Below are 26,008 nucleotides of genomic sequence, written 5' to 3'. Positions count from 1 at the left end.
TTTTGGTGTCCTGTTGAAAACCAGGCACCTGGGCACCCAGACACAAAAGCCAAAAAGTGGACTGTGCAGGTAAAACCCAGACAGGCGACAACCCTAGCACAATATTGGTGTTTCTTAGAGACCCACCTCCTGGAGTCAAGTGATTAGATGAGAATCTCAACCTTTTTTTTTTTTTTTTTTGCATTTTGCACTTCCTGGTAATGGAGCACATTTGAAAGCGTGATCCACGTGCACCTTTAAGGCTCAAAAGACAAAGCAAAAGAACGCATGTTTTAGTCACTCCTTTATCTGCCTTCAACTCTTCTTATTTTTAAGTCTGTCTCATGACAGGGAGGGGCGGGGGTGAGGTGAGCTGCAGCTGCTGCCCCAGCTCCGCTCCCCGGGGCGCGTCCTCTCTGGCCGGGATTTAATCCCTGTTGCCACGGTTACCTCCCCGCAAGGGTCTGAGGCGCTCCCAGCCCGGCCACCGGGCACAAGCGTGCCAAGCTGGCCGTAGCACCCGGGGGCTGCCCCAAGGCCCGCCCCAGCCCCAGCCCCGCCTTCTGACGAGAAGGCGACGCCATGGCCGCGATTTTCGAGCTGCGGCTGCCCAGGAACGATTTTTGCCCTTATTAAAGATGGCCGCCAACTCCGCTCCCCCCCCCCCCCATTGCCTCAAGTGGGTGTGAAGCCCGGTCTGTTAAGATGGCCGCCCGTTTCCCTGCATCCTCTGCCGCGGGGGGTGGCGGTGAGGCCGCCCTTAGCAAAGATGGCTGCTGTTCCCCCCGTTGCTTCCAGCGGGTGTGAAGGTAGCGTGCCCTTAGACAAAATGGCCGCGCTCTGTTCTCCACCGGGGCCTGCGAGCAAGGCGGGCTGCTAGCCCTGGCAGAAGAGTCTGCCCTTCTGGTAAGGGATGACCGTGTGGGGGTAGCAGGTTGAGCGAGTCGGCGCTGGAGGGAGAGAAATCTCAGTTCCCCCCGCCTGAAAGAGGAGGCTCTGCCCGCCCGCCCCCCCGCGCGTGTGTGTGTGTGTGTGTGTGTGTGAGAGAGAGAGACTGAGGTTGAATTTGTCTCTGTGAAATGATCAGGCACAAACTGGGAGGGGGAAATCGTCTTCTACTACAGAATTAGGAGCCCCCAGAAGTAAAAATGCCGGCGTGTGGCACAATGTACGATGGCCCCTGGATAACGTGTGGGAAGTAGACGAGAAATACAAACATAACTAAAATATCTGTCCTGGGGAGTGTTTTGTTTGCTTGCTTTGTTTTCATCTCATGTGAGTGAATTTACTTTTGTCTGGGGGGATTTTTGACCGGTTTGGTTTGATGATGGTCCTCAGGATTGCCAACTCTCATGCCAAGTATTTAGTTATGACGTCATATTTCTTGATACCCAGCGGCTGTAATCGTGCTGTTAGCCAAGGGTCTCGGCTTTCACTTAAAAAAAAATCTAATCCGCATGGTTGGGGAGGAAGGGGGAGGGACGACTTGAAAATGCAAACTCTGAAGGCTCCAGCATCAAAAGGCAAATAAAGTGAACCCAAAATATATTATTTTTAAGACAGCTGGATTGTGAATATTTTATTTTGAGGTCTCATTCATAATTTTTAAATGCTTGGGGTTAGGAAGGCATCTTATCTCTCTTCCTGTGGCCCTGGTGTGGGGAAAGGAATTGAGTGAAGCACACAGGACAACAGAAACTATTTTCTCCTTGCATATTGTGCTCTTTGTCTCAAAGTGTTTACTAGGAAAGCATTGTGATAATAGGGGAAGGGAGTGGGAAAAGTGTGACTTTTGGGAATGGGAGCGGATTGAAGATAACATGGGTGCCTGTATATGAAAATGACAGGTTTCAGAGTAGGCACCGTGTTAGTCTGTATTCGCAAAAAGAAAAGGAGTACTTGTGGCACCTTAGAGACTAACAAATTTATTTGAGCATAAGCTTTCGTGAGCTACAGCTCACTTCATCGGATGCATTCAGTGGAAAATACAGTGGGGAGATTTATATACATAGAGAACATGAAACAATGGGTATTACCATACACACTGTAACGAGAGTGATCACTTAAGATGTGCTATTACCAGCAGGAGAGGGAGTGGATGGGTCATTACACAAAGTAAAACTATTTCCCCGTGTTTATCCCACTCCCACCGTCCCTCAGATGTTCTTGTCAACTGCTGGAAATGGCCCACCTTGATTGTCACTACAAAAGGGGTGCGTCGTCGTCCCATTCTCCCCCCCCCCCCCCCCCCGCTGGTGATAGCTCACCTTAAGTGATCACTCTGGTTACAGTGTGTATGGTAACACCCATTGTTTCATGTTCTCTGTGTATATAAATCTCCCCACTGTATTTTCCACTGAATGCATCCGATGAGGGGAGCTGTAGCTCACGAAAGCTTATGCTCAAATAAATTTGTTAGTCTCTAAGGTGCCACAAGGACTCCTTTTCTTTTTGTATATGAAAATGTGTACCACCACACCTCTCTTATCAGTAACAGAGGAATGCAAGTGGACAGACATATCTGTATTGTATACATCTCTCATCAGTCCCTCCAGTCTGCTTTATTGCTTTGTCCCAGAAGAAGCAGGGTGGCGTAATAGATAGGGCATTGGAGTGGAATTACTATTTCTGTCCTCAGGCTTTCCTTGTGTTGTCCCGTTATCCAGGGGGCCAGTCTATGGAGCAGTCTTCTAAATTTCAGCCAGTGATCCTCTCTTTCTTTTCGGTTCAAGTCAATTGATCTCTGACCTATTGGACCTCTTTTCTTCCTGTTTACATGCTCTTTCTTTCCTTCCTTCTGCCCCTGCACCTTTTTTTATTAGCTTTTCCAATTCTGGGGACTGCTGTCAAAGTACTAAAGGAACCAATAAAAACAGGTCATTTAGTGATGGTGGTTTAATTAAACTATAATATTTGGTACTTACATAGCGCCTTCCATTCTGTGATTGCAAAGCGCTTTACAGACATGAATACCTTAAGCCTGATAACAATTCTGTGAGATGGCAATATGTGTATTATCCATGTTTTCCAGATGGGGAAACTGAGGTATAAATACATTAAGTGACTCAGTTTGGAGATGTGTGTGACTTTGAACAGGAGCCAGGATTCTTGGATCCCCAGTCTTGTCTTTTAACTACTAGAGCATCTCCCCTCCCTAAAGATTGAACAAAATAATACTAAAAACTTTGGAAGTTGTTGCTTACGATGAAGACTGCATATTGGAAGTGGAGTCCATAAAACAGACTTTGCTGTAATTCTCTTAAGCCATTTTCAAGTGGCTGCATTTTCTGGATTGCACAGATCCAACCAAGTCATTTTAGCCTCTCTGTGCTTTATTCAGTACAAAAGTTAAAACAACCCACTTAGTCTTTTAATCTTTAATAAACTTCAGCTGGAAACAGCTAATCCTTTTACTCAAAATATAAAGAAATCTTTCTAATCGAGGCATAAAAGATGCTAAAATAGGGATGGTAAGTTTGATCTCTATAGGTGTGTTACTGTTATTGGAAACAAAGAAATTAAGAGATGGCTGAAATTATGACCTTATAAGGTGGCTTTTCTTTGACAGTCTGATTTGTTTATCTCTACAGGTGTACTGTGATAGTAAAGTGCATCCAGGTTCTAGGACCTTCTGGTTCTTTAGTTAGTTTTCCTCAAAACTTGTACATGCTGCCTGTGGTTTTAACTTGATGCCTGGGAGGAAGAACTGCTCAGATTCTCACACTTTTACCACATGTACTGGAATCCTTGTTGTTACTACTACGATGTCGTGGGTGAAAGCTGCAGTCAGCCGGCCCAGTGAGGATGTGTTTGATGAAGATGCTGATGAACTGCATCTAGTGCAGAAAGAATGGAAGAGCACCATGGAGAAAAGAGTCAAAGTATTTTTTATAACCATTACTTTATTTTTAGTAGCCTTTTGGCCATTTTCTTTCATACATAAATTGATACCTGCATGAGTGATTTAAGGGAAAATGGAGGATGGCTATTTAAAAATTATTGTAGATCAATTTGTTCCATATGAAACTAAAAACTGAGCGAGTTATTAAGGAAATGTTACCGACCAGAACACACTTGAGATTCTTCTAGGGGGAGAGTGCCTGCAAACTGAGAAATTGTAGCCAAAATTCTGTATATCTAATCTGCTCTTGGTGCATACTATATTTATGTTTGTAACTCCCCCAACTACTCATGGGTGTTCTTTGTATAAATTCCTGAACCTCAATAGGAGGTTAGATCATCAGAGGCAAAAATATGCAAATTTAGTTATGCAACTGTTCACCTGATTGATGGAGATCACAGTGATAGCAAAATGGTCCCTGGCCACAGTTTCCCTTGGAAAAGACAAAAGTGGGAGGTCAGGTTGGCAGGAAGAATCTTCTGAATTCTAATCTCAGTTCTGCCACTGGCCTGCTCTTTGGCCTTGAGTACATTTGCTCCAGCTATAAAATGAGGGAATAATATGTTTCTATCTCCCAAGTGTGTTATGAGTATTAATGAGTTTGCATAGTACATTGAACATATATATATATTCAAGTATGAAAAAAGATTGTTACCAGGAGGAGGAAGAAAAATTGTTTTTCTTAACCTCTGAGGATAGGATAAGAAGCAATAGGCTTAAATTGCAGCAAGGGAGGTTTAGGTTGGACATTAGGAAAAACTTCCTGCCAGGGTTGTTAAGAACTGGACTAAATTGCCTAGGGAGGTTGTGGAATCTCCATTATTGGAGATTTTTAAGAGCAGGTTAGACAAACACCTGTCAGGAATGGTCTAGATCAGTGGTTCTCAAAGCCGGTCCACCGCTTGGTCAGGGAGAGCCCCTGGCGGGCTGGACCAGTTTGTTTACCTGCCACGCCCTCAGGTTCAGCCGATCACTGCTCCCACTGGCCGCGGTTCGCTGCTCCAGGCCAATGGGGGCTGCGGGAAGGGCAGCCAGCACCTCCCTTGGCCCGTGCTACTTCCCGCAACCCCCATTGGCCTGAAGCCGCGATCAGCTGAACCTGCGGATGTGGCAGGTAAACAAACCAGTCCGGCCCGCCAGGGGCTTTCCCTGAACAAGCGGCGTACCGGCTTTGAGAACCACTGGTCTAGATAATTAGTCCTGACACAAGTGCAGGGGACTGGACTAGATGACCTCTCGAGGTCCCTTCCAGTTCTATGATTCTATAAATGCCATATGTTATCAGGTATCTGGTTTGTCTGGCTGGAGAGAGAGAGATGGAATTTAACCAAAACAAAGTTCAGACTCAGAGCAGGTGTATCATGATAGGAGATCTGTGTTTGTAAATTATGAGTGATATAATTAAACAAGGCAAATGAAGATGTATGAGCCATATCTTAGCATTTTTTTAAATAGTGGAAATCACCACTTAAATCAATGGCAGGTCCAGATTAAAAATCAGCAGTTCGTTGTAGCCCTATAGTAACCAATATGTAGTAATTCCTCTAATTTGTCTTCCTATAGAACTGAAAATAACAGTGAAAAATTAATTTTTATAAAGGCTCATTTTAACAAAGAAATCTTAAAATCCTGCAGGGTCAGACGAAGAGCAAAACTCCAACTTCAGCTGGTATTGTATTAGACCCTTAGGATTTGATCTCATGCCATTTACTTTAATGGAGATTGAATAAACTCTTAATAAATATAGCATCACTATGAGTCATGGTGCCGGGAACATTAAACTTCCACTCTTGGGTGATCAACATCTGATCAAAATAACAGTTGGGGGGAAAGCTATGGTCGGGGCCATAGATTAGGGAGGGTACTGCTATGGGACTAGAGCAATGGTTTTCAACCTGTGGTTGTCTGCAGACTATGTCTAAGATTTCCAAAGGGCTCAGCACCTCCATTTGAAATTTTTTAGGGATCTGCAGATGAAAAAAGGTTGAAAACCACTGGCCTAGACAGAGCATTGTTCTTTGAAAAAGGCATCTGGATTTTGGCTACTTCAAGGAAACTTTATTCTGCTGTTTCAAGATACTCCTGATGCTAGCTCCTTGTATTACCACATCTGATATTTTTATAGTTGAAATTCCATCATCTCCAATTTCCTTGAGCAGAAAATAGTACATCTCTGAGAGCAAGTTCTATGTTTTCATTCATAGCTTCACAGCCTGGGGGTGGTGACTACCATTCCTTTTTTGTGGCAAGATGGTAAAAGGGGTCCTGAAACTTTTTTGCTGTTGAAACTTGAGGTTGCAGTATGGAAGAGGACAAGAATTGCTGTTCTAATCCATGTTACTATGTGTGTAGACTAAAGAAACATTTTTATAGTACAGTCAATTATTTTGACCTCACTGTATATAGTTCTGAAAAAGGGAGTCAAAATGATCATGTTTATAAAACACCAAGAAAAGTTTGTTTTGTTCTTCTAGTTTTGTGATTCTCTCATTTCTGCTGGACGGTACAGTATACAAGTTTTGCATGCATCTAGCTAAATTAGAAAGACACATTCCAAGAACCTGAATGTTTGTATAGATTTGAGCTCTTGTATATAATTTCTTGTAAAATAATCTCTGCTCGTAGCTGGATTACTGATATCAGTAACCTTTCGTCTTGCTTACAGGAAGGTTACAGAGATGGTGTTGAGGCTGGGAAAGAGCTTTCACTTCAGCAGGGTTTCAATCGGGGTTACAAACAGGGTGCTGAGTTGATGATGACCTGTGGCCAACTCAAAGGGATCCTTAGGTAAATGTTGAAGCTTTGAGACTGTGGTGTGTTTATATGAAAATCTGGATCTACTGTTCGTCAACTGCTGAGGAGACTTAGGGTAATACTTTCAAAAGTGACTTTGGAGCTAAAATCCCATTTTAAAAACTGAAAGTAAATTCAATTTAGACTCCCAAGTCATCTAGGTGCTTTGGAAAATTTTACTTAATCACTTCATACTTCAGATTATATTATGTAAAATATTCCTAAAATGCTATGCTATGCTATGAGTACTAGGCATAATTCTTTAGGTAGCACTAACTGAAAATTGGCTGTGAGAAAGATGCTGTTACCTGTAAAGGCTTTAGCAAAAAAGTTGGTCTTGCATTTTAATCAGAACAGTCATTCTAGAGGTCAGTCTGACTTTCTCAGGTATGGGCCATGGTCCTGTCACTGAGAACTCTGCCTCAGCATTTCTTACCCTTGGCTCTGTTAGCTGAGGCATCCTTGTGGAGCACAGTTCTGCCCTTGGACGCAAGAGTACGTAACCCAGTGCAACCATCTACACATAGTAGTGTAGTAGGAACTACACAACTATGTGATAGTGGCTGTTGCTATTACAATTGTTCTTCAGAACCAAAAATGTAGTGTGGTAATTCTTAGCCCTCCTCCCATTTCTCACTTGAAATTAACAGGATCTTAGTGGTTCAGTGAGTTGGCTGAATATTCAGCTTTTCCTGAATTACAGACATGAAAGTTGTGATATTACAACAAAAAAACTTCAAATCCAGACTCCAGCGAGAAACTGTTGAATTGGAATTCATTTGCAAATTGGATACAATCAATTTAGGCTTGAATAGAGACTGGGAGTGGCTAAGTCATTATACAAAGTAACCTATTTGCCCTTGTTTTTTCCTACCCCCCACCACCCTCCTCAGGCGTTCTTGTTAAACCCTGGATTTGTGCTGGAAATGGCCCACCTTGATTATCATGTAAGGAGAGTGATCACTTTAGATAAGCTATTGCCAGCAGGAGAGTGGGGTGGGAGGAGGTATTTTTTCATGCTTTGTGTGTCTATAAAAAGATCTTTTACACTTTCCACAGTATGCATCCAATGAAGTGAGCTGTAGCTCACGAAAGCTTATGCTCAAATAAATTGGTTAGTCTCTAAGGTGCCACAAGTACTCCTTTTCTTTTTGCAAATACAGACTAACATGGCTGTTACTCTGAAACCATACAAAAATGGAATTACTTTTTAACTTTGGTCACCTTTTCACCCAACCTCAAGCAAACATGCAACTCACTGAAGGTGTACAGAATCACTTTTATTTCCACCTGTTTTGTTTTTCTTTTCAGTGCACTCTTGTCTTGGTGTCACCTTAATGGACAAATTTCTGCTTTGCTGAGTAAAATAAATAACCTCCTGGCTGAAGTTGGCAAGTATGAAAAATGTGTGCTTAAGTATATGAACTCTGTCAGTGCACAGCCCCACCTTGGAGAGTTATTGGATTCTGTTCAGGACATGGACCTTAGTCATACAGTTCCAGTGGAGAATGAATTTGATGCAACTGAAACTGGAAGACTCTGTGAAAATGAGTCTGAGTTGAGTGAAAACTCTTGCAGGAGTAATGGTGGTGCTGACTCCTTGCAGTCTGACAGTTGGAGGAGGACAAAAGAACACACACATTCTGAAAGGCCAACCCTCGCTTGGCTTAAAGAAGAGACCGCCTGCTTAGGAGAGCAGCTAGGCTTGTCACTGGACATATTACAGCATGTCCAACAACTGGAAAGCTAACTTTTCTCTTGTGCCAAATGGAAGCCAATTCTAAGAACTAACTTGACAGGCTTGTATTTTATTTGTGGCTCAAAGGGTGATGGTCATACTAGTCATTTAATTTCATGGGAATGTAGTGATCTGATTCTAATGTTTCCCTTTAAAATCTAATAAACCAACCCTTGCTCTCATCATATTCTGTTATACCTCAGTTGTTGGCAAAAAAAAAATAATAATAATAAGGTTACTTTCAAACCTAGATTTAACTTGCAGAGGTGGAGAATACTTCATATACATAAATGCACAGCTGTCTTAATAACGCTGTAGTGGGCACTAATGTGTCTGCTACTCTGTCTGGGAGTCTAACATTTTCCTCTTAATTTATTTAACTTGCCCTTTTTAATATTCTCTTTCAGAAAAGGGACTGAATGATTCTTTAGTCTTATCCCTAGAAAACAATTGCTCCTAGAGGACCAAAAATGAAAGTAAACATTGCTATTTGGTTTAGAACAGGGGTGGGCAAACGTTTTGGCCCTAGGGTACAAAAATTGTATGGTGGCCAGGTAGGGATGGCTGGGGGGGGAGGCTATGCTGCCCCAAACCGTGTGGCGTGGCCTGGACCCTGCCCCCATTCAGCCTTCAGGAACCCCCATCCAGCCCTCCCTGCTCCTCACCCGACTGCTCCCAGGGACTCCTGCATCCTATCCAAACACCCCTGCTCTCTGCCCCGACCATCCCCCCGGGATACCGATCCCCTATCCAATCCCCCTTGCTCCCCCCCCGACTGCCCCCCCCGGAGTCTCCCTGCCCCCATCCAACCCTCCCTGCTCATGTTACCTGTGGGGTGGGGGAAAGGTGGACTCAGTCCTTTCCCTGTGCGTTTCCTCTGCTCATTTGGCTACTCCCCCTGGCAGTCGAACAGGGCTTGCTCCATGTCTGAGCTTAGCTGCTGGGGATGGGCCAAGCATTCTCGTGGTGGTGGAGGGGGGGCCCTGGCTTGCTCTGCCCCTGTCCCCAGCAGCAGGGCCCAGGCCCCTTGACTGCCTCCCTGCAACCCCTAATGCTCCTCGCTCTCCTCCCCCATCCCTGGGAACTCCCCCTGTTCCCTGACTGTGCTGCCCTGGAGCACCAGGTCTGGTGGTGCTATAGCTGTGCTGACTGGCTGTAGCTGCAGCTATGCTGCCCAGGCACTGGGGGAGCTGTGACTGGGAGGGGAGCAGAAGGGGAGGGGCCAGGGGCTAGGCTCCACCCTGCTCACTGCGCTGCTGGCGCGTTGACCTGGCTCCTCCACAAGCCTGTCCTGACCCTGCTCTCTGGCAGGAGCTCGGGGGCCAGAGGGAAGGGTCCTGTGGGCCGGATGGGGCCTGTGGGCCATAGTTTGCCCCCCTCTGGTTTAGAAGGTAGGGTGGAGAACTCCTTCAAACAAGTGGGAACTGCACATACAGAAATAAGCAGTATGTGCTCCTTTCTGTTTAAATATTTGAGTGATGTTTTGCCAATTTAATTTGGTCAAAATAGAACAAAGCCTTGCATTACATCAAATTGTGTATCACAAATCTCTGGTGTAGTTAGCTCTGCTTTCAGAGCATCACTTCACTGAAACTGGTTGCAGTACCAAGGACAAAACTTCATCTGAAGCAGGTGGTTAAAACACAAAAGGCTCTTCCCTCACCACTGTTTTAACCAAGCTGTAACTATTAAGACTGGGCAATTCACTTCAGTTTTTCTATTTAAAGTAGAACTGTAGTGTACTGGAGCATATTCCTTCCTAAACCAGTGCCTGCCATATGTGTAACTTTCCAAGAAAGCTCCTTAAACTACCAAAGACAAGAGGATCTAAGCAAGACTGCATTTGTCTTGAATATCATTTTAAAATCTGTTGGAGTCACTGGAAATCAATTATATAGTTGGAAAATCTTGGATGATTTTTGCCACTTGTGGTAATGCATCTGATTGTTAAGGGTTTAAAAAAAATTGCCAGCCAGCTTTAGCACTGTACATTTGACTACATACAATAGAGGATGTAGGCCAGTTCTGCTGTAGCTGTGAGGTACTCAAAATGCAGCACAACTACTGTCTGAAGTGCAGAGCCAGAATACAGCTCTCTGCAGAGATAGAGGGGTGGGGATTTTGTGGCTTGCTTGGGAAGTGATGGGGTTGAAGCTGTGGAGTCTCACTGTGCCTTTTGATGTGGTTATGCATAGCAGCATCTGACCCCTAATTCAACATATGGGCAATAGTACCTGCTGTGCCAAATGAGTGAAGTGGGTTTTGCTTGTGTTGGTGAGAATTATTTTCCCTCTATCTCATCTTTATTTTGGGTATTGGAGGAATACTAAATTTTTTGCCATATCTAGGGTTCTCATCTTCCTTTGAAACACCAACATTATCACCTTCTGTGGCAGATAAGAGACTGGATTAGATGGACAGGTAATCTGCACAAGAGTTGCAAATCCTTAAGGCATTAAATATACCAGGTAACAAAAATGAAAGTTTATTCTACATCTTAGGGGAAAGCCAGAATGGAAGCTAGATAATAAGGTTATTACAGGACCAGAGTTGCTTGTGGATGGAACTTTTAGCCTTGTTGTAGGCCTTGTTAACTTATTTTAATATGTAATTCAATTTTTTTTAAAAACTGTGTGCCAGAGATTTTTTTTTAAAATGCAATTGCCACCCTTTTTCCTCTTTAAACTTCAAAAGGTGTGTTATGCTCCTACTGCTTGGCATATCAGTTTCCTTGAAATCGGACTTGGCCTTGCCCCTCCACTAAAATGGTTCTTATTCAGTTACAATATCTGTTCTCCATCCTCTGCCTTATCTACTGAGACATGATTGATCACACTCTTTCAGGCTTCAAAGAATGCTTTTCTGCTCCTTCAGCTGTTTCCAGTTATGTAATATTTAAGCAATAAATATAACTGTACTCATAGCATTGATAAGTTGCATGCTTTCAATAGAGATTTTACTTTTTATGGACAAATACCCTAGAAGCAGTATATTTGGTGTAGTAAGTTTGTCTGGTCTGAGACTAGTTGAACAGGAGACCCTTTGCCAAGGGGTCTGTGTGTCACAGGCATATCAGCTACAATTTTCTACACACTACTCCTATAACCCGCCACATTTCTTATGGCTGTCTCCTTATTTATCCTAACACACTGCAGTTGTCACTTTCTATTGTTCTTGTTTAAGCAGACTGCAAATTCTTCTGGGCATGAAGTCTGGTTTTGTTTAGTACGTCAGTATTCATTTGTTCAGTACTGTCTTACGCACATTTCTCACCATATAAATCAATTCTAGCACCTACAAGACAAGAATGCTGAGTAGGACTTCTCACTATCTATACCTGTTAAGTTGCCACTACATAAGTTTTCATCTGGTTGAAAGTATGATTAGTCAAAGGCCAAAAACAAAAATTTGGATGGTTTGCTTATCACCTGCATTCAGTGGATTTGAGAGCAGTTAACAAAAAAAACCCCACAATTCTGCTATTACATTTTTGCACTCCAACAACTGAATTTTAAGTTTTCAAGCCTAATATCAGGCTAATCCTCCATGAAGACAAGTCATTGGGCAGAATTTAAAACTAAAAAGTTATAGCCATTTATTTGCAAAATTATTTTATTGCACAACTGTATGACCTAAACTCCCTATTATCCAGAACTCTTTTTGCAGAAAGAGGACATTAAACCAATACTTGGGGGGGGGGGGGGAAGAGCTTTTCATTTACTGCACAGTTCCACTTTTGAGTGAATTTAACATGGGGAATGGTGCAAAGAAGTCAAAACTCATTTGCATCAAATTGCACTTGTGCACAAAATAACTTACTCACAGACTGTTTCAAACAATAGTTCCTTTCCCCTTCTACCTTTCTTACAAATTTTTCCATTACATTTTAAAAAAATGTAAATGCAACATCATGGTTTAGTAAATGGAACCGCACAAAGAAAAAAACAAACAAACAATCAATCTTAAGGTTACAGCAATATAACTTGGCTACATTGCATGTTATATTATATGTACACCTACAGATATTTAAGAAACAGCCACCTAAACTACATGCCCATATATGCATTATGGGTTAAAGTAAGGTTGCTACAGTAGTGATCATTTCACTTTTCAAAGTTTGCATTTACATTAAACTATTTTAACTTGTTTTGCATTTAGCAATCTACAGGGTTGAAAAGATTTAATTCTAAGAGGAAATCCTGCTAGACAGAAGTATTGATCTTGCCAAATTCTCCTCTACGGTTTGATCTATCAATAGATATTGTCTCAAGACACTACAAAAAAGTGACATGGAACCACAGTAAACATCAGATGAGTATTTGCTTTAGTTATACTGATATATCACAAATCGCACACTCGGTACTGGCTGTGGAGCTGCTTGCCTCCATGCCAGAATTTAGCATGCTGGCTCCAGAAAGATTTGCTCCAGTACTGTTAGAAGATGCAGTTTGCTTGCAGGTCACTTCAGGATTTTGCTCAGAGATAACGTCCATATTTTGTATTTCACCATCAACTTTCATTGTGACAGCATTCTTGAAAATAGCTCTCATGACGAGAGGGACAGACATACAACTGAGGGGAAAAAGGAGTTGAGAACATTATTCACTACAACATTAACCACTCAGTCTCAGCCACTGTTTAAAAAAAAAAAAAAAAAAAAAAACACACACTCGTGATGAAATGTTCCCTGAGCTCATGCAGTCCTCCTGCACTGAAAGAATGCATGGAGGCCAACAATGGCAGAGTCCAGGAAAGCAGAAAATGAACACCAGGACAGGAGGGACGAGCAAGATGAGAGGTGGCAGGATGCAATGCTGAGGCTACTGGGGGAATCAAACTGATATGTTCCAGCATTTGGTGGAGCTGCAAGAAAGGCAGCAGGAGCACAGACCGCTGCTGCAGCCTCTGTGTAACCGCCCGCCCTCCTCCCCAAGTTTCATAGTCTCCTTACACAGACGCCCAAGAACGCGGGCATGGTGGGGGGGGGGTCCTCTTTGGACACCCAATCACTCCATCCCAGAGGACTGCTCAAGCAACAAAAGGCTGGCATTTAGTAAGTTTTGAAGTGCAGTGTGGTCTTGTCCTTCCTTCCTCCCCTACCCCACCCCGTGCGCTTCCCTCCTCTCCCACCCCTCCCAGGCTACCTTGGCAGATATCCCCCTATTTGTGTGATGAATTAAATAAAGAATGCATGATTTTGAAACAATGACTTTATTGCCTCTGCAAGCGGTGAACAAAGCGGGGAGGGCGGTTGCCTTACAGGGAAGTAGAGTGAAGCAAGGGGGTGGGTTTTCATCAAGGAGAAAAACAGAACTGTCACACCGTAGCATGGCCAGTCATGAAACTGGTTTTCAAAGCTTCTCTGATGCGCAGCACGCCCTGCTGTGCTCTTCTAATCACGCTGGTGTCTGGCTGCATGTAATCAGTGGCCAGGCGATTTGCCTCAACCTCCCACCCCGCCATAAACGTCTCCCCCTTACTCTCAGATATTGCGGAGCACACAGCAAGCAGCAATAACAATGGGAATATTGGTTTTGCTGAGGTCTTACCGAGTCAGTAAACTGCACCAGCGTGCTTTTAAATGTCCAAATGCACATTCTACCACCATTCTGCACTTTGCTCAGCCTATAGTTGAACAGCTCCTTACTACTGGCCAGGGTGCCTGCGTACGGCTTCATGAGCCATGGCATTAAGGGGTAGGCTGGGTCCCCAAGGATAACTATAGGCATTTCAACATCCCCAACAGTTATTTTCTGGTCTGGTCAGCTGTTGAAACAGACCAGAGTTCCTGAAGATGTGAGCGTCATGTACCTTTCCCAGCCATCCCACGTTGATGTCGGTAAAACGTCCCTGGTGATCCACCAGTGCTTGCAGCACCATTGAAAAGTACCCCTTGCGGTTTACGTACTGGCTGCCAAGGTGGTCCAGTCCCAAGATAGGGATATGCGTTCCGTCTATCGCCCCACCACAGTTAGGGAACCCCATTGCAGCAAAGCCATCCACTATGACCTGCACATTTTCCAGAGTCACTACCCTTAATAGCAGCAGCTCAGTGATTGCGTTGGCTACTTGGATCCCCCCCACAGTAGATTTGCCCATTCCAATTTGATTCCCGACTGACCGGTAGCTGTCTGGCATTGCAAGGTTCCACAGGGTTATCGCCACTTGCTTCTGAACTGTGAGGGCTGCTCTCATCTTGGTATTCCTGTGCTTCAGGGCAGGGGAAAGCAAGTCACAAAGTTCCATGAAGGTGCCCTTAACGCATGCGAAAGTTTCACAGCCACTGGGAATCATCCCAGACCTGCAACACTATGTGGTCCCACCAGTCTGTGCTTGTTTCACGGGTCCAGAATTGGCGTTCCACAGCATGAGCCTGCCCCTTTGCCACCAGGATGTCCAAATTGCCGGGGCCCATACTTTGAGAGAAGTCTGCGTCCGTGTCCTCATCACTCTCGTCACCGTGCTGCTGTCACCTCCTCGCCTGCTTTTGCAAATTCTGGTTCTGCACGTACTGTAGGATAATGCGTGAGGTGTTTACAATGCTCATAATTGCCGCAGTGATCTGAGCAGGCTCCATGCTTGCCGTGGTATGGAGTCTGCAGGAGAGCAGAGTTGCAGCAGAGTTGCAGCAGAAGCAGTGGCTGACAACAGATGCCACGAGAATAGATATTTATAGAGAACAACGACAGGACCTGCGAGGTGGATTCATGAGAGCAGAGTTGCAGTGGAAGCGGTGGACGATGACGGTTTAGCACCACGCACATTTCCCGAGGAAGATCACATGTGTCCGGGAGCCCATGACAGACAGCATGGAGAAATTTGCTATAGAGACAATAGCGGCAGAGCAGAGTTGCAGGGGAAGAGGTGGATGACAACAGTTAGCAGTCCTACTACACCATCTGCTGAAAGCAGTATAGCGTCGGCACGAAAAAAAAGGCTGCCATTGCTTTCACGGAGGCAGGGGCGACTGACGACACGTACCCAAAACCACCCGCGACAATGTTTTTGCCCCATCAGGCATTGGGAGCTTAACCCAGAATTCTAATGGGCGGTGGAGACTGTGGGAAAGCTACTCACAGTGCACCGCTCCGTAAGTCGATGCTAGCCACAGTAGTGAGGACACGCTCCGCCGACTTAATGCGCTTAGTGTGGACATACGCAATCAACTGTATAAAATCAATTTCTAAAAATCGACTTCTATAATATCGACCTAATTTCATAGTGTAGACATACTCTTAGGTAGTTCCAAGTTTGGGATTTACGGTTTTACTTTTAATGAGCGCTTAAGTTGACAGCATTCACCTTACAATTAGAAAACTATAGATTTTAAGATCATTCTCATGTGTTGTATGAAGTTTTAAAAGAATACAGAGCCTCAGTCCTGACTTCTTATCCACATTAGGGCCGTTTTTACAAAAAAGGGGGTTTCTACCGTCTCTACTACTAGTTCAGCTGAACCAGAATTAGCAATAGCAGGAGCCCAAGTGTACAATGCTCTAGCTGCAGCAGCAATTTTCCATATCTTGTTGCTTAAATTCATGGTTCAAGTCCAGCCTACATCCAACTTACAGCCAATTGGACAGCTGTTTACTGACCTACATGAAATGAATTAGTGGTCTCAGTCCACTTAGTGTATGCATGTTCATTCCATAGCAGCCCCACACAATTTAGACCCTTCATCTCAGTAGAGAAGGGAAGAATTGAATAGACATGGAAAATGAACGGCTCACTCCACAGAGGTGGTGCCCTCTGGAAAACAGGAGGCACATGATGCTAAGACAGCATGGGAAAACTTGCACTGCAACTACTTCTGCTGTACCTGTTGTGTGACTAAGCAGATGTATCTACAGCTTAGCACTGGGCCCCTTTCAAGAGGATAAAAATAAATGTCTAACTTGCAAAATGTTTTTTCCACTTCCTACTGTAAAGAAGTCTTAGTTGCAGACACAAGAACTGCTAGCGTAAATGAACATATCACTAATTCAAATTGGGTAAATGAATAAATACGATATGCAAAGAAAAAAGTGACCTTTCTTTGAGAACTAAAAATATACTTTAGTAAATGCAAAAAGACAACAAGTTCATTTGATCATAGGGATGGTAGTTTTTACATTTTTTCTGAATATGCATAAAAATTACTACAATTAATAGACAATTTATACGGGTCCCAAACATTTTAGAGTAGAACACTTACCGCTCCATGACTCTTGTGATAAAGTCATTGCAGCAATTTAGAGTTACATCTTGAGGATTTGTATGAAGACTGCATCTGATTTGTCTGGAGCTCAAGACATCAGCTACCACTGCATAGGAAAAAATATGGACATTTCAAAATTGTGTGCGTTGACAAAGGTCTAGCAATATTATTTACAACCCCTGAACATTTCCCTTTGATCCAAGTATGGAAATTAAGACACGTAACATTTAATATTAATGGTTATATTTACCATAATAAACAGAATGTGCTCATATAGCTCAAATACTATTGCTGTAGGAACTATAAGCCCCAATCTCACTTATTTCAGTGGAGCTCCATGGGGGTATGGGAGTCTGTCTACCCATGTTCAATGCATTCCAGAACCAGGGCCTTAATTCTTTTACATTTCCTGACTCTTTGTTTTGAGGTGGGCAACCTTAAAGCATTTCCAGTTTATTTATATACATAAGCACGCAGAAGAGTGAAGCTTAGGAAGATTTTTGAGATTCACAGTACACTGTGCATATTTACAATTGAAACCCATGTCCTGACAAAACAAAGATATTTGTAAACTTGATACAAAGAAATAGCAGTGTTGAATATTCCTCACTTACCACAGGCTAAACTCTCTCCCATAGGATGCTGGAATGAGATGGAAAAGCTAGTGTCCTTTTGTGGAGACACTTCAAAATAAAGCAGCTCTGAGCAATCTGTAAGGCAGTAACTTTATTTAATAACTTGGTTTATTTAAGCTTAGCCCCATTTAAGTGAATTATACATTAGCCCTTCAAAACACTGACATCTCCGAATCTAATTATGGTCACTCTGCAGTTCAGTTTGTGCCTCTGGAAACTAAATATTGGGTCAAACATGGGTGTGCTACTTGAAAATAATTAACCTACAGAGCCCTACACAAAAATTAAGAATGCTGATAAAAAGTTCAGTCATTTCAAACAATTTGTAAATAGCAGTGGATTTGGAAAATGCACCTGCTGTGGTGGGAACGTCCAACTTACAAATACAAAACCAATCAGTAGACTATTACAGAGAAACACGCTGTACTTCGTAACATACAATTTACCTTCGTTTGTAGTGTTCTCGGAGACACAGCTGCCAATAAGAGTGTTATATGTCACTTGATGCCGAAGGATCTCAATTATAGCAGGCACACACTTTGGATGGGTAAATGGAATTTTACTGACAAGGGCTCCTGTTATACCTGATTTCTCTGTGCCCTTATTTATGAAATAACTGTGCTTCGGGCAATCTGGAAGAGACTGACAAAGAAAAACTTATTTTTGTGAGGAATGGAAACTTGGAAAGACAAGATGGCTAGTCCTGATACCAGAATGTTACAACGGATCTGGTACCAAAAAAGTCTTTTGTGGGGCACACATTTGTCAAATCTGAAATCCCTGGTTGCACCTGGAAAATATCACTCAGAAACTGAGTCAACTGAGACCAAGCCCCTCTCCTGTAAAATACCTTTTAACACAGGATAATCTGCACTGAGCTTCACGCCAAGAGACCATGAGTTCTAGTCTCAGTTGTTCTTATAAGGGCAGTGAAAGTCAGAGAGAAATTAACAGCCTTTTACCTTTAATTTAGGAGAACCTAGTATCAGTCAGTCATTATACAGGTAAAATAACAGAAAGAGAGGACATTTCAGGCCGAGCCATGAACAGAGTGCTCTCACCTGACAGACCCTAATCTCATTCACTTTCCCATACTGCCTTTCAGAAGGAATGTGCTTAGCTGTGCTATCTCTTTAGCACACTTTCCCCAGAGTCAGGAATCCTGATAACCAGTTCTGATGCATGGCTAGAAAGGGTGAAAGATCCTGCAAAATAAATAACCCTCAAAAGACATGTGGGGAGATGTTTGTGTTTTTGTGTATTTACGTATGTATGAGTAGGGCCGACAATGGAATCAACAGTCCCTATCTACGCTGTATTCTGATAATTCAGAGATCAAAAGAAAATCCTAGCATTTAAATGAATTGTAAACACAGGATAGCTCTGTATTCATCTCTTTTTGAAATGTATAGCAAATAATCTGTGAATGGTGGAGGAACAAACAAATTGCCTTATGTTAATTCTATAGCCAAGTACCGGTGATGGACCTCCCTCAAAGTCATGCTAATTACCTTTTGAACTCCAACTTGTCAAAAGACATGAAATTGTATAAAAGATCCTTGGGTCCCGATTCTGTCATCTCAAATCTGCTTAGGCTTCATCAGGGGAAGACTCAGGTCCCAGTTATGCTGGTACGTCCTGAATATGATACTTGGACATTGGACAATAACCTATGAACTATTTCTAAAAGAACTCTTTGCAACTACAAAGCTCATCATCTCTGCTATGAATCTGCATCTAAATGAATTGAACTCATGTCTGTATGTATACTGATCTTTTAACCATACTCTCTCTTTTGTTTTTTAATAAAAGTTTAATTTAGTTAGTAAGAAGTGGCTGTAGTGTGTATTTGGGTAAGATCTAGAATATTCAATAACTTGGGAGGTCATGTGTCCGATCCTTTGGCATTGGTAGAACCTTTTCTTTTATATGATGAAATAAGATTTACAGAAATGATCATCATATTTGACATGGGTACCTGGAGGGAAACCTGAGGCTGGATCACTTTAAGGGAACTGTGTTGTTTGGACTTCTGAGTTACCAGGAAGGTAATAAAGAAGCTGTTTTATGCTGGCTTGGTAAATCTAAGTATTGGAATATCCACCAGCTTTATGAGGATTGTCTGCCCCATTCTTTGTACTTCACCCTAACTGAGTGACCATAGCTGGCCTCCACTAGGGCCCCAGTCATGCCAGTGTTCCATACTGTCTCTCAAACAATCGTGTAACTGACTGGCAGATCATGTATTGCATCTACCACCTTGGGGTAGTCCAACTACCAAATAACTTGTTTCTGCCACTGAATTGCTCCTATAGCCAAACTAGAAGAAGTTCATGGGCCGATATAAAGGGTGCGGGTTCAAACCCATCTAGTGACTCATTTGAAGGGAAAAAGGTGATATGACCTTTTTAGTGTAAAGACTCTGGAATAATTGTTGAAGCCATTTTATGTTCCAAAACGTATTTGGAAGTTTATTTAGATGTAATATTTGTTTTAATGTAATTTTAGAGCATATTTGTGTAGCAAATAAAGTATGATTGTAGCAAGCAAAAGAAAATCCACACTAGCATAAGTAACAGTGGCAGTGAAGATGCGGCATCTTAGCCCACCTTAGCACAAGCCCTCTGGAGACCCTAGACACCTACTTGGGTTGTTATTTGACACTGAAGTCCATGCTGCCTTGTCTTCACTATTATTACCCAAACTACAATCACACCTTCATTTGCTGTGTAGACATAACCTTACTGTTTCTGTCTTGGTCAAATGGGAGCTGCTGCTTTAAGAGCAGGGCAGTGCACTTAATTGAGTTCATATTAAGGAGCAATTGAGCAGGGTCAGGTGTAGAACCTTTTACCCTGTGTCCAGAGAGAGAGAGGAAGACCCTCCCTGTGTAAGCTCCAAAAAGGTCAGCACTTAATTTAATAAGCTTATTTTTCTAGAAAGAAAGTCTTCATTCTTGAAGGTGCAACATAAGCACTTGGTAGGAAACTGGATGCCTTAGGGCATTGCTAATAAGCTACAGAGTCTCTCACCCATATCCAGCACAGCTCTGTAGAGATTAAAGTTATTTCCATCTAATAGATATGTAGTGGCCTCTAAAGAGGAGGTCTTTGGTGGATCTCGGTTGCAGCTATCACATTGTAAACTCACCCACCATTGCCCTGCACAACCGCCATATTGCGGCGACCAAGAACTACATGGGCCATGTAGATACCCGTTATCTGTAGAGGAAGTGCCCTCTTCTCCCCTTTCAGAATTAAGGCATGCTAGCAAAGCGGATGATGTGGGAAATTATCCCTGCCACAGGTCCGTAGATAAAGAGGCTTTCATCTACCAGGGCTGTCCTGCCAACATCTTACACCAGTACTAAATCTGGGCAGTCTTTATCATTTATGTTTAAGGTTATTTTCAAGTAGTTTGTAAATATGCAAAACAGCCTCAGTCTAGGAGCTAACATAATACAAACTAGGTGCCACAAGGAGTCCTCGTTGTTTTTGCTGACACAGACTAACACGGCTACCACTCTGAAACCTCTGAAACTATTATTTTAACCACTATGTACCAAAAAACAAAACTCAGAAAAAAACATTTCAAAAAGAAATCAGTTAAATTTATGTATAATCAAATTAACTGAAGGGGTGACTAATATTTTACACTCTTCTTTCTCCCATTCATCGTAATAAAGACTATAACAAATCGTAAATTCACTACTTTTATGGTTGTGCAGTAGGGAATTCTATTTTTAATCAGATTTAAAATGGAGTGACAGGATCTATTTTAAAATGAAAATCTAGCTGGGAAGCATCTTGGATATACTGGAGGATCTCAGATTTGAGACTAGTCACTGACAAATTCTGCTTTTGAAGAAATTAGAAGGAAAGTGGGAGATAAACTTAGTTAGGCTAAATGCTTTATCACCACCATCACTACATACAATTGACATGACTCCAGTTATTATACACAAAATAGTGTCTCCTTTGTCACCTTTACGAAGGTGTTAAATTGCCTTAAATTGTTTAAAGTAAGCAGGTTGACCGAGGTAAAAAAAACTGGAATAATATACTCCCTGATGGACATTCAGTTGTGTCAGGATTCCTGAATATTGGCATTGCTTACTGACAGACCAAAAGTGTTTACTTAGCCACATAAATGCAGACAAAGAATAAGAGCAAAATGACTTGCATGTATCAAAAGTCAGAACATACATACCACAAAGAAGCAAGAATTATTCATGGACAGATCTTCCTTGTACTCATCATTAAGGGTAAATTGAACAATCAATGCATGAAGAGAAGCTAGCTTCAGTCCATCAATCAGAACTCCTAAAGCCAGATAATTTTTAAATTAGTATTTCTGGATTAATTTGTAATTATTCATGAGACATGGAAAATGTTCATTCCATTTTTACAGAGTCATCATAAAGAACATAGGGACGTATATACCCCCATTTTACAGACTGGGAATTGAGGCACAGAAACTTGACCAAAATTCACACAGGAAGTCTATCATAGCTTCATATTAAATCCTGATTTCTCATGTCCCAGTCCAGTGCCTTACTCACAAGGCTATCAATCCTCCTTATATTGTCATTTCTATACTTGGCCCTCTGCATATTTTTATCCAATGTCAGGTCACATTTACATGGATTATCACATTATTAATGTGATAATCACATCTGAGCTGATAGAAAATTCTCTGATTAGTATTCCTTTCACAGAGAAGGTAGAAAATCTGGACATCTCCTGCAAAATTAGCATGAGGGAGGTAAAAAGGAAAAGCTATGTAGAATACTCAAAAATATTTAATCTTACAGATAATTAAACATGCCTGTAAACTTCTGTATCTCTTGAATATTGGATGAGGACATAGGAAAAGGCTGATGAAACGTCAAGAAAAAGCAAGCGGACAAATCCATGCTGAGTTCATCAGTCAGTGGTAAAAAAGCAGGGTTGCTGGGAAAGAAAGGGTAGAAAGGCAAGCTTGTTAAAGAAGACACTGTTGTGACAAGGATTCTTAGTGTCCGGGTAAAATGGTATAGATGATACTCTTTCCACCTCAAGAAAAATCTCCCTCTGGAAAATGCAAGTATAGACTAGATGTCATAAAGCAAAGTCTATATGAAGATTGACAAAGAAGGAAGGTGAGCCAAAAAAACCAGGCAGAGCAGTATACAAGGATTCTTGCTTTAAATTGGTGCTCTGTGGTTCATTTTCAGTAGGAGGTGAGGGGAGTTTCCCCTCAAGCCTACCCCTTGTATTACCTGTTCAGACAGTCAGATTAAATGATGCTGTCCTAGGAATAAGAAAAGGAGGACTTGTGGCACCTTAGAGACTAACAAATTTACCTGAGCATAAGCTTTCGTGAGCTACAGCTCACTTCAAAGGATGCATTCAGTGGAAAATACAGTGGGGAGATTTATATACATAGAGAACATGAAACAATGGGTGTTACCATACACACTCTAACGAGAGTGATCACTTAAGATGAGCTATTACCAGCAGGAGAGCGCGCATGGGGGGGAGAAGGAACCTTTTGTAGTGATAATCAAGGTGGGCCATTTCCACCAGTTGACAAGAAGTCTAGGAACAGTGAGGGGTGTATATAAATCTCCCCACTGTATTTTCCACTGAATGCATCCGATGAAGTGAGCTGTAAGCTCACGAAAAGCTTATGCTCAAATAAATTGGTTAGTCTCTAAGGTGCCACAAGTACTCCTTTTCTTTTTGCGAATACAGACTAACACAGCTGCTACTCTGAAACCTGTCCTAGGAATGGTCATGCAAACAGTTTAAAATATTACACAATTTAATTACAATACACTTAATTTATATACCCTAAATAAATCTAAAGTTAGGGGCTTGATGCAGGAGTTACTGGATGAAGTTCTTTGGTCTATGTTGTAAAGGAGGTCAGACAAAATCATCTCATTGATCCTTTCTGATCTTAAGATCTGTGATTCCATGGAATTCATACAGTTAATATGAACTTGGACATAATTTTAAAAACTCTTTTGGGAAAACAGTCATCTGATTATGCAGAGTGCTCCAAAGACGGATAATGCCGTCAATACAGTAGTGTTGCTCTTGTCTAATAATGGGTTTGCATCTCTATTATATGATCACAGGATCAATACAAATGATGTGAGGGTTTAATGTCAATGATTTGAAAGTCCATTTTTATGTTCAGAAATGTCAATCGTGCCTTTGAATCTCACCCATCTCCTGTCTGAGAATCCACAATTAACGGAGAAATGGGAAGTTTGTGTGTTGTGTTTGAACTTCCAACAGTTACAAATACTTTTATTCCACATACTTGGGAGCCTGAAGGAAGAGAGAAGACAGATATGAGTCAGTGCATTTTTTTCCCTTATGAAAATATAGATGAACATAGTGCTGGTGAAAGATGCCAGCCTAGAAGGCCTGGTGTATTTCAGGTCATCTATTGTGCCGGCACAACCTAGACAGCTACAACGCAAGATCTCCATCACCTAGCCAAAGATTGCCTTAACCCAGATTGCCAAAGATGCCAGTTTGACCATCATAGCTGATGCTCTTTTGTGACATGAACATCTCTTCGCTAAGGACCAAAAGACCACCAGTTCCATTTCACACAGGTTACTGAATGACTTTTGGTTGCTCCCATGCTCGTCTTTATTAGTACCAGCAACCTAGAAGTGGCAAAGTCTCCAGTTTCCTGAATGATCATGTCCCTGCACGAAATAAGTGCATCACAGGGCTCCGTTTGCCGCAAACTATATGCATCTTTCTGGACTCTGCTAAACAAGCAGTTTACAAGTTAATTTGTTCCCACCTTAGTGCCAATCATGAAGAACCAATGTCTAGAATGGTATTTCTATAATTGTTCAACTTACAAGGAACCTTTTTACATATGAACTTGGATGTAGTGAAACTTTTACAAGAAGTAGAATCTATGCCCTAAATTGTTTCCAATTCCATTTAGCAATCTTCTGGTCAAAAGGGAACTCATATTGTAGAAAGATAGTTACTTCACTAGTATTCACTTCGCGAGTTCACCCTTTAACTATACTTGATTCTTTTCAGACTACAACTGTAACAACTAAAGTCCAGTTAAAAAAAATAAGCTATTTTAAATTGTTACCAGGATTCAGCTCTTCTTCCAGAACTTGATAGGGAGATAGATAATATTCAATGCTCATAGGGGTCCCTGAAGTAGAATTAAAAATTACAGTTGCTTACTACAAATCATCATCAATTTTGAGCTGGCAGTTAAAAAAAAAAATCCTTGAGAGAACTGGGTGCAAAAGTAAAAATACACCCTCAAAAACTTACATTTGTAAGTAATGTTCAAGTCATTATAGTGTTGAATTATATTTTACTGCTAAAATCTCAATGAGAAATGTATAGAATCAATTTAATATTTTGAAAGGTCTATTATACTTCAATTGTTACAGAGCCTCATATTCAGACTTGAAAATTTAGCAATTGAATTTAGCAATATTTTAATCTCTCTTCTTAATATGAATATTTAAATGTTAGAATTTGGAACGAACATCCAACTAGAATACACAAATAAAGTTTCTTAAAAATTGACTCATCTGCTTGGGGGAGGAAAGAAAGTAATAATACATAGACAAGGGACTTTCATATGGAGCTGAGCAATAGCTCAGCATAGCAAAAACGTGTATTCACAATACATTTTATGCAAATGTCTGAATTCTGACAGTTAAAGCCCAAGGCCCCTGTTGACTACAATCTATGATGATCTAGAACAAGGTGCTAAAACCCATCAATTCGAGTTAGTCCCCTTTTTAGGCAAGCAACAGTATCACTGTTGCAACTATGGTGAGTCTCATAGTTACTCCCAAAATTCCCCACATGACATCAGAAAATTAGCAGCACTGTTTTTAAGATGGTATGTTATCAAGCTGCTGGAATATGCTAGCTATATGGTCCCCAGAGCATCTTTTCATTACTGTAAATGTACAGTGCCCAGGAATACAGAACCCCCATTAAGCATTACTCCAAAACAAATAATAAATATAGCTAATGATGCAGCTCAGTACTGAAGGATCTTTGCTGTGGGCACACTGTTTACTCAAGTTGGGGTTTGTTTTTTTAAATCTAAACAAAAAAATTACCTCCAGTTCTTGGCACAAGGTGTCCTGCTTTTCCATGAAGTACTTCCGTAACTCTGTTTACATCTTGTGTTCTAATTTTTTTACAAAATACACACAGATCAGTGGTTCTAGAGAGACAGTGCTATTTAAATCAATATAAAGCCATTTCACTCCATTAAATATTCTCTCTTCTCTTTTGATTGCCTTGGCTTTAGGTTTTGTGCAGTTCTATGGTAGTTTTCAGAAATTCTCTCAGTTAACTCACCACTGCCCTATGTCTCTTAGTGGCATCATGCATGGTCTTAACACTTGTATTTCCAGCTTCAGCTGGGGCTCACTCTGCTCCTTTGTCAAATTTTAAATATGCAGCAAGCCTACACATGTTTTGGTTTTGTACACCCCTGGCTCTAAAGAGGTGGGGGAGGGGGTGATGAAAGTACTGGAATGACAGACACAGTACTGCAAGGGCAAGGTGGGAGGAAGTATAAGTGACTTGGATAAACCGGTACTCAAGTAAGACTCACACTTCAACTCATGTACAGTGCAAGTATTTAATAATGAGCTGCAAAATGGTAACAGGCTGAAAGATCTACCCAGCCATACAAATAGCTTACTCATCAATTCATAGTTAACTGCTCAGGATATTTGCTGACAGATTGGTGACTAG

General features: G+C 41.7%; 2 protein-coding genes across 3 annotated transcripts in view; one reads left to right on the top strand and one right to left on the bottom strand.

Moving 5' to 3' along the window:
- The first annotated feature begins 732 nt into the window (after positions 1-732).
- YAE1 (YAE1 maturation factor of ABCE1) lies at positions 733-8,596 on the top strand. Of its 2 annotated transcripts, none has more exons than XM_048839171.2 (4): positions 733-885; positions 3,570-3,860; positions 6,546-6,667; positions 7,985-8,596. In XM_048839171.2, exons 2-4 carry the CDS (start codon positions 3,669-3,671, stop codon positions 8,421-8,423), a joined length of 753 nt encoding a protein of 250 aa, XP_048695128.2. In that variant the 5' UTR covers positions 733-885; positions 3,570-3,668; the 3' UTR covers positions 8,424-8,596. The 2 variants fall into 2 exon arrangements, with proteins under 2 accessions (XP_048695128.2, XP_048695129.2); XM_048839172.2 differs by lacking the exon at positions 733-885 and adding an exon at positions 1,049-1,254.
- Positions 8,597-12,005: 3,409 nt separating this feature from the next.
- Positions 12,006-26,008, bottom strand: part of LOC125631839 (mediator of RNA polymerase II transcription subunit 1) — a 29,796-nt gene continuing 15,793 nt past the window's right edge. Inside the window, exons 9-17 of the mRNA XM_048839162.2 lie at positions 25,363-25,433; positions 24,363-24,428; positions 23,458-23,563; positions 22,071-22,195; positions 21,453-21,565; positions 17,690-17,885; positions 17,223-17,318; positions 16,606-16,714; positions 12,006-12,983 (exon numbers count right to left, since the gene is read on the bottom strand). Coding sequence (XP_048695119.2) covers positions 12,740-12,983; positions 16,606-16,714; positions 17,223-17,318; positions 17,690-17,885; positions 21,453-21,565; positions 22,071-22,195; positions 23,458-23,563; positions 24,363-24,428; positions 25,363-25,433 — 1,126 coding nt within the window. The 3' untranslated portion in view covers positions 12,006-12,739. The remainder of the gene's footprint in view (positions 12,984-16,605; positions 16,715-17,222; positions 17,319-17,689; positions 17,886-21,452; positions 21,566-22,070; positions 22,196-23,457; positions 23,564-24,362; positions 24,429-25,362; positions 25,434-26,008) is intronic.

This window comes from Caretta caretta, chromosome 2 (genome assembly GCF_965140235.1).
Source record: "Caretta caretta isolate rCarCar2 chromosome 2, rCarCar1.hap1, whole genome shotgun sequence".
Taxonomy (NCBI): domain Eukaryota; kingdom Metazoa; phylum Chordata; order Testudines; family Cheloniidae; genus Caretta; species Caretta caretta.
Note: the sequence above shows the minus strand (reverse complement) of the source record. Positions and strands in the feature narration are given on the sequence as shown.

Bases quoted from the DNA above. Each gene is read 5' to 3' on its own strand.
- YAE1 (XM_048839171.2), top strand. From the start codon at position 3,669: ATGCCTGGGAGGAAGAACTGCTCAGATTCTCACACTTTTACCACATGT. The intron at 3,861-6,545 runs GTATTTTTTATA...TCTTGCTTACAG, and splicing joins CCATGGAGAAAAGAGTCAAA to GAAGGTTACAGAGATGGTGT. The intron at 6,668-7,984 runs GTAAATGTTGAA...TTTTCTTTTCAG, and splicing joins CAACTCAAAGGGATCCTTAG to TGCACTCTTGTCTTGGTGTC.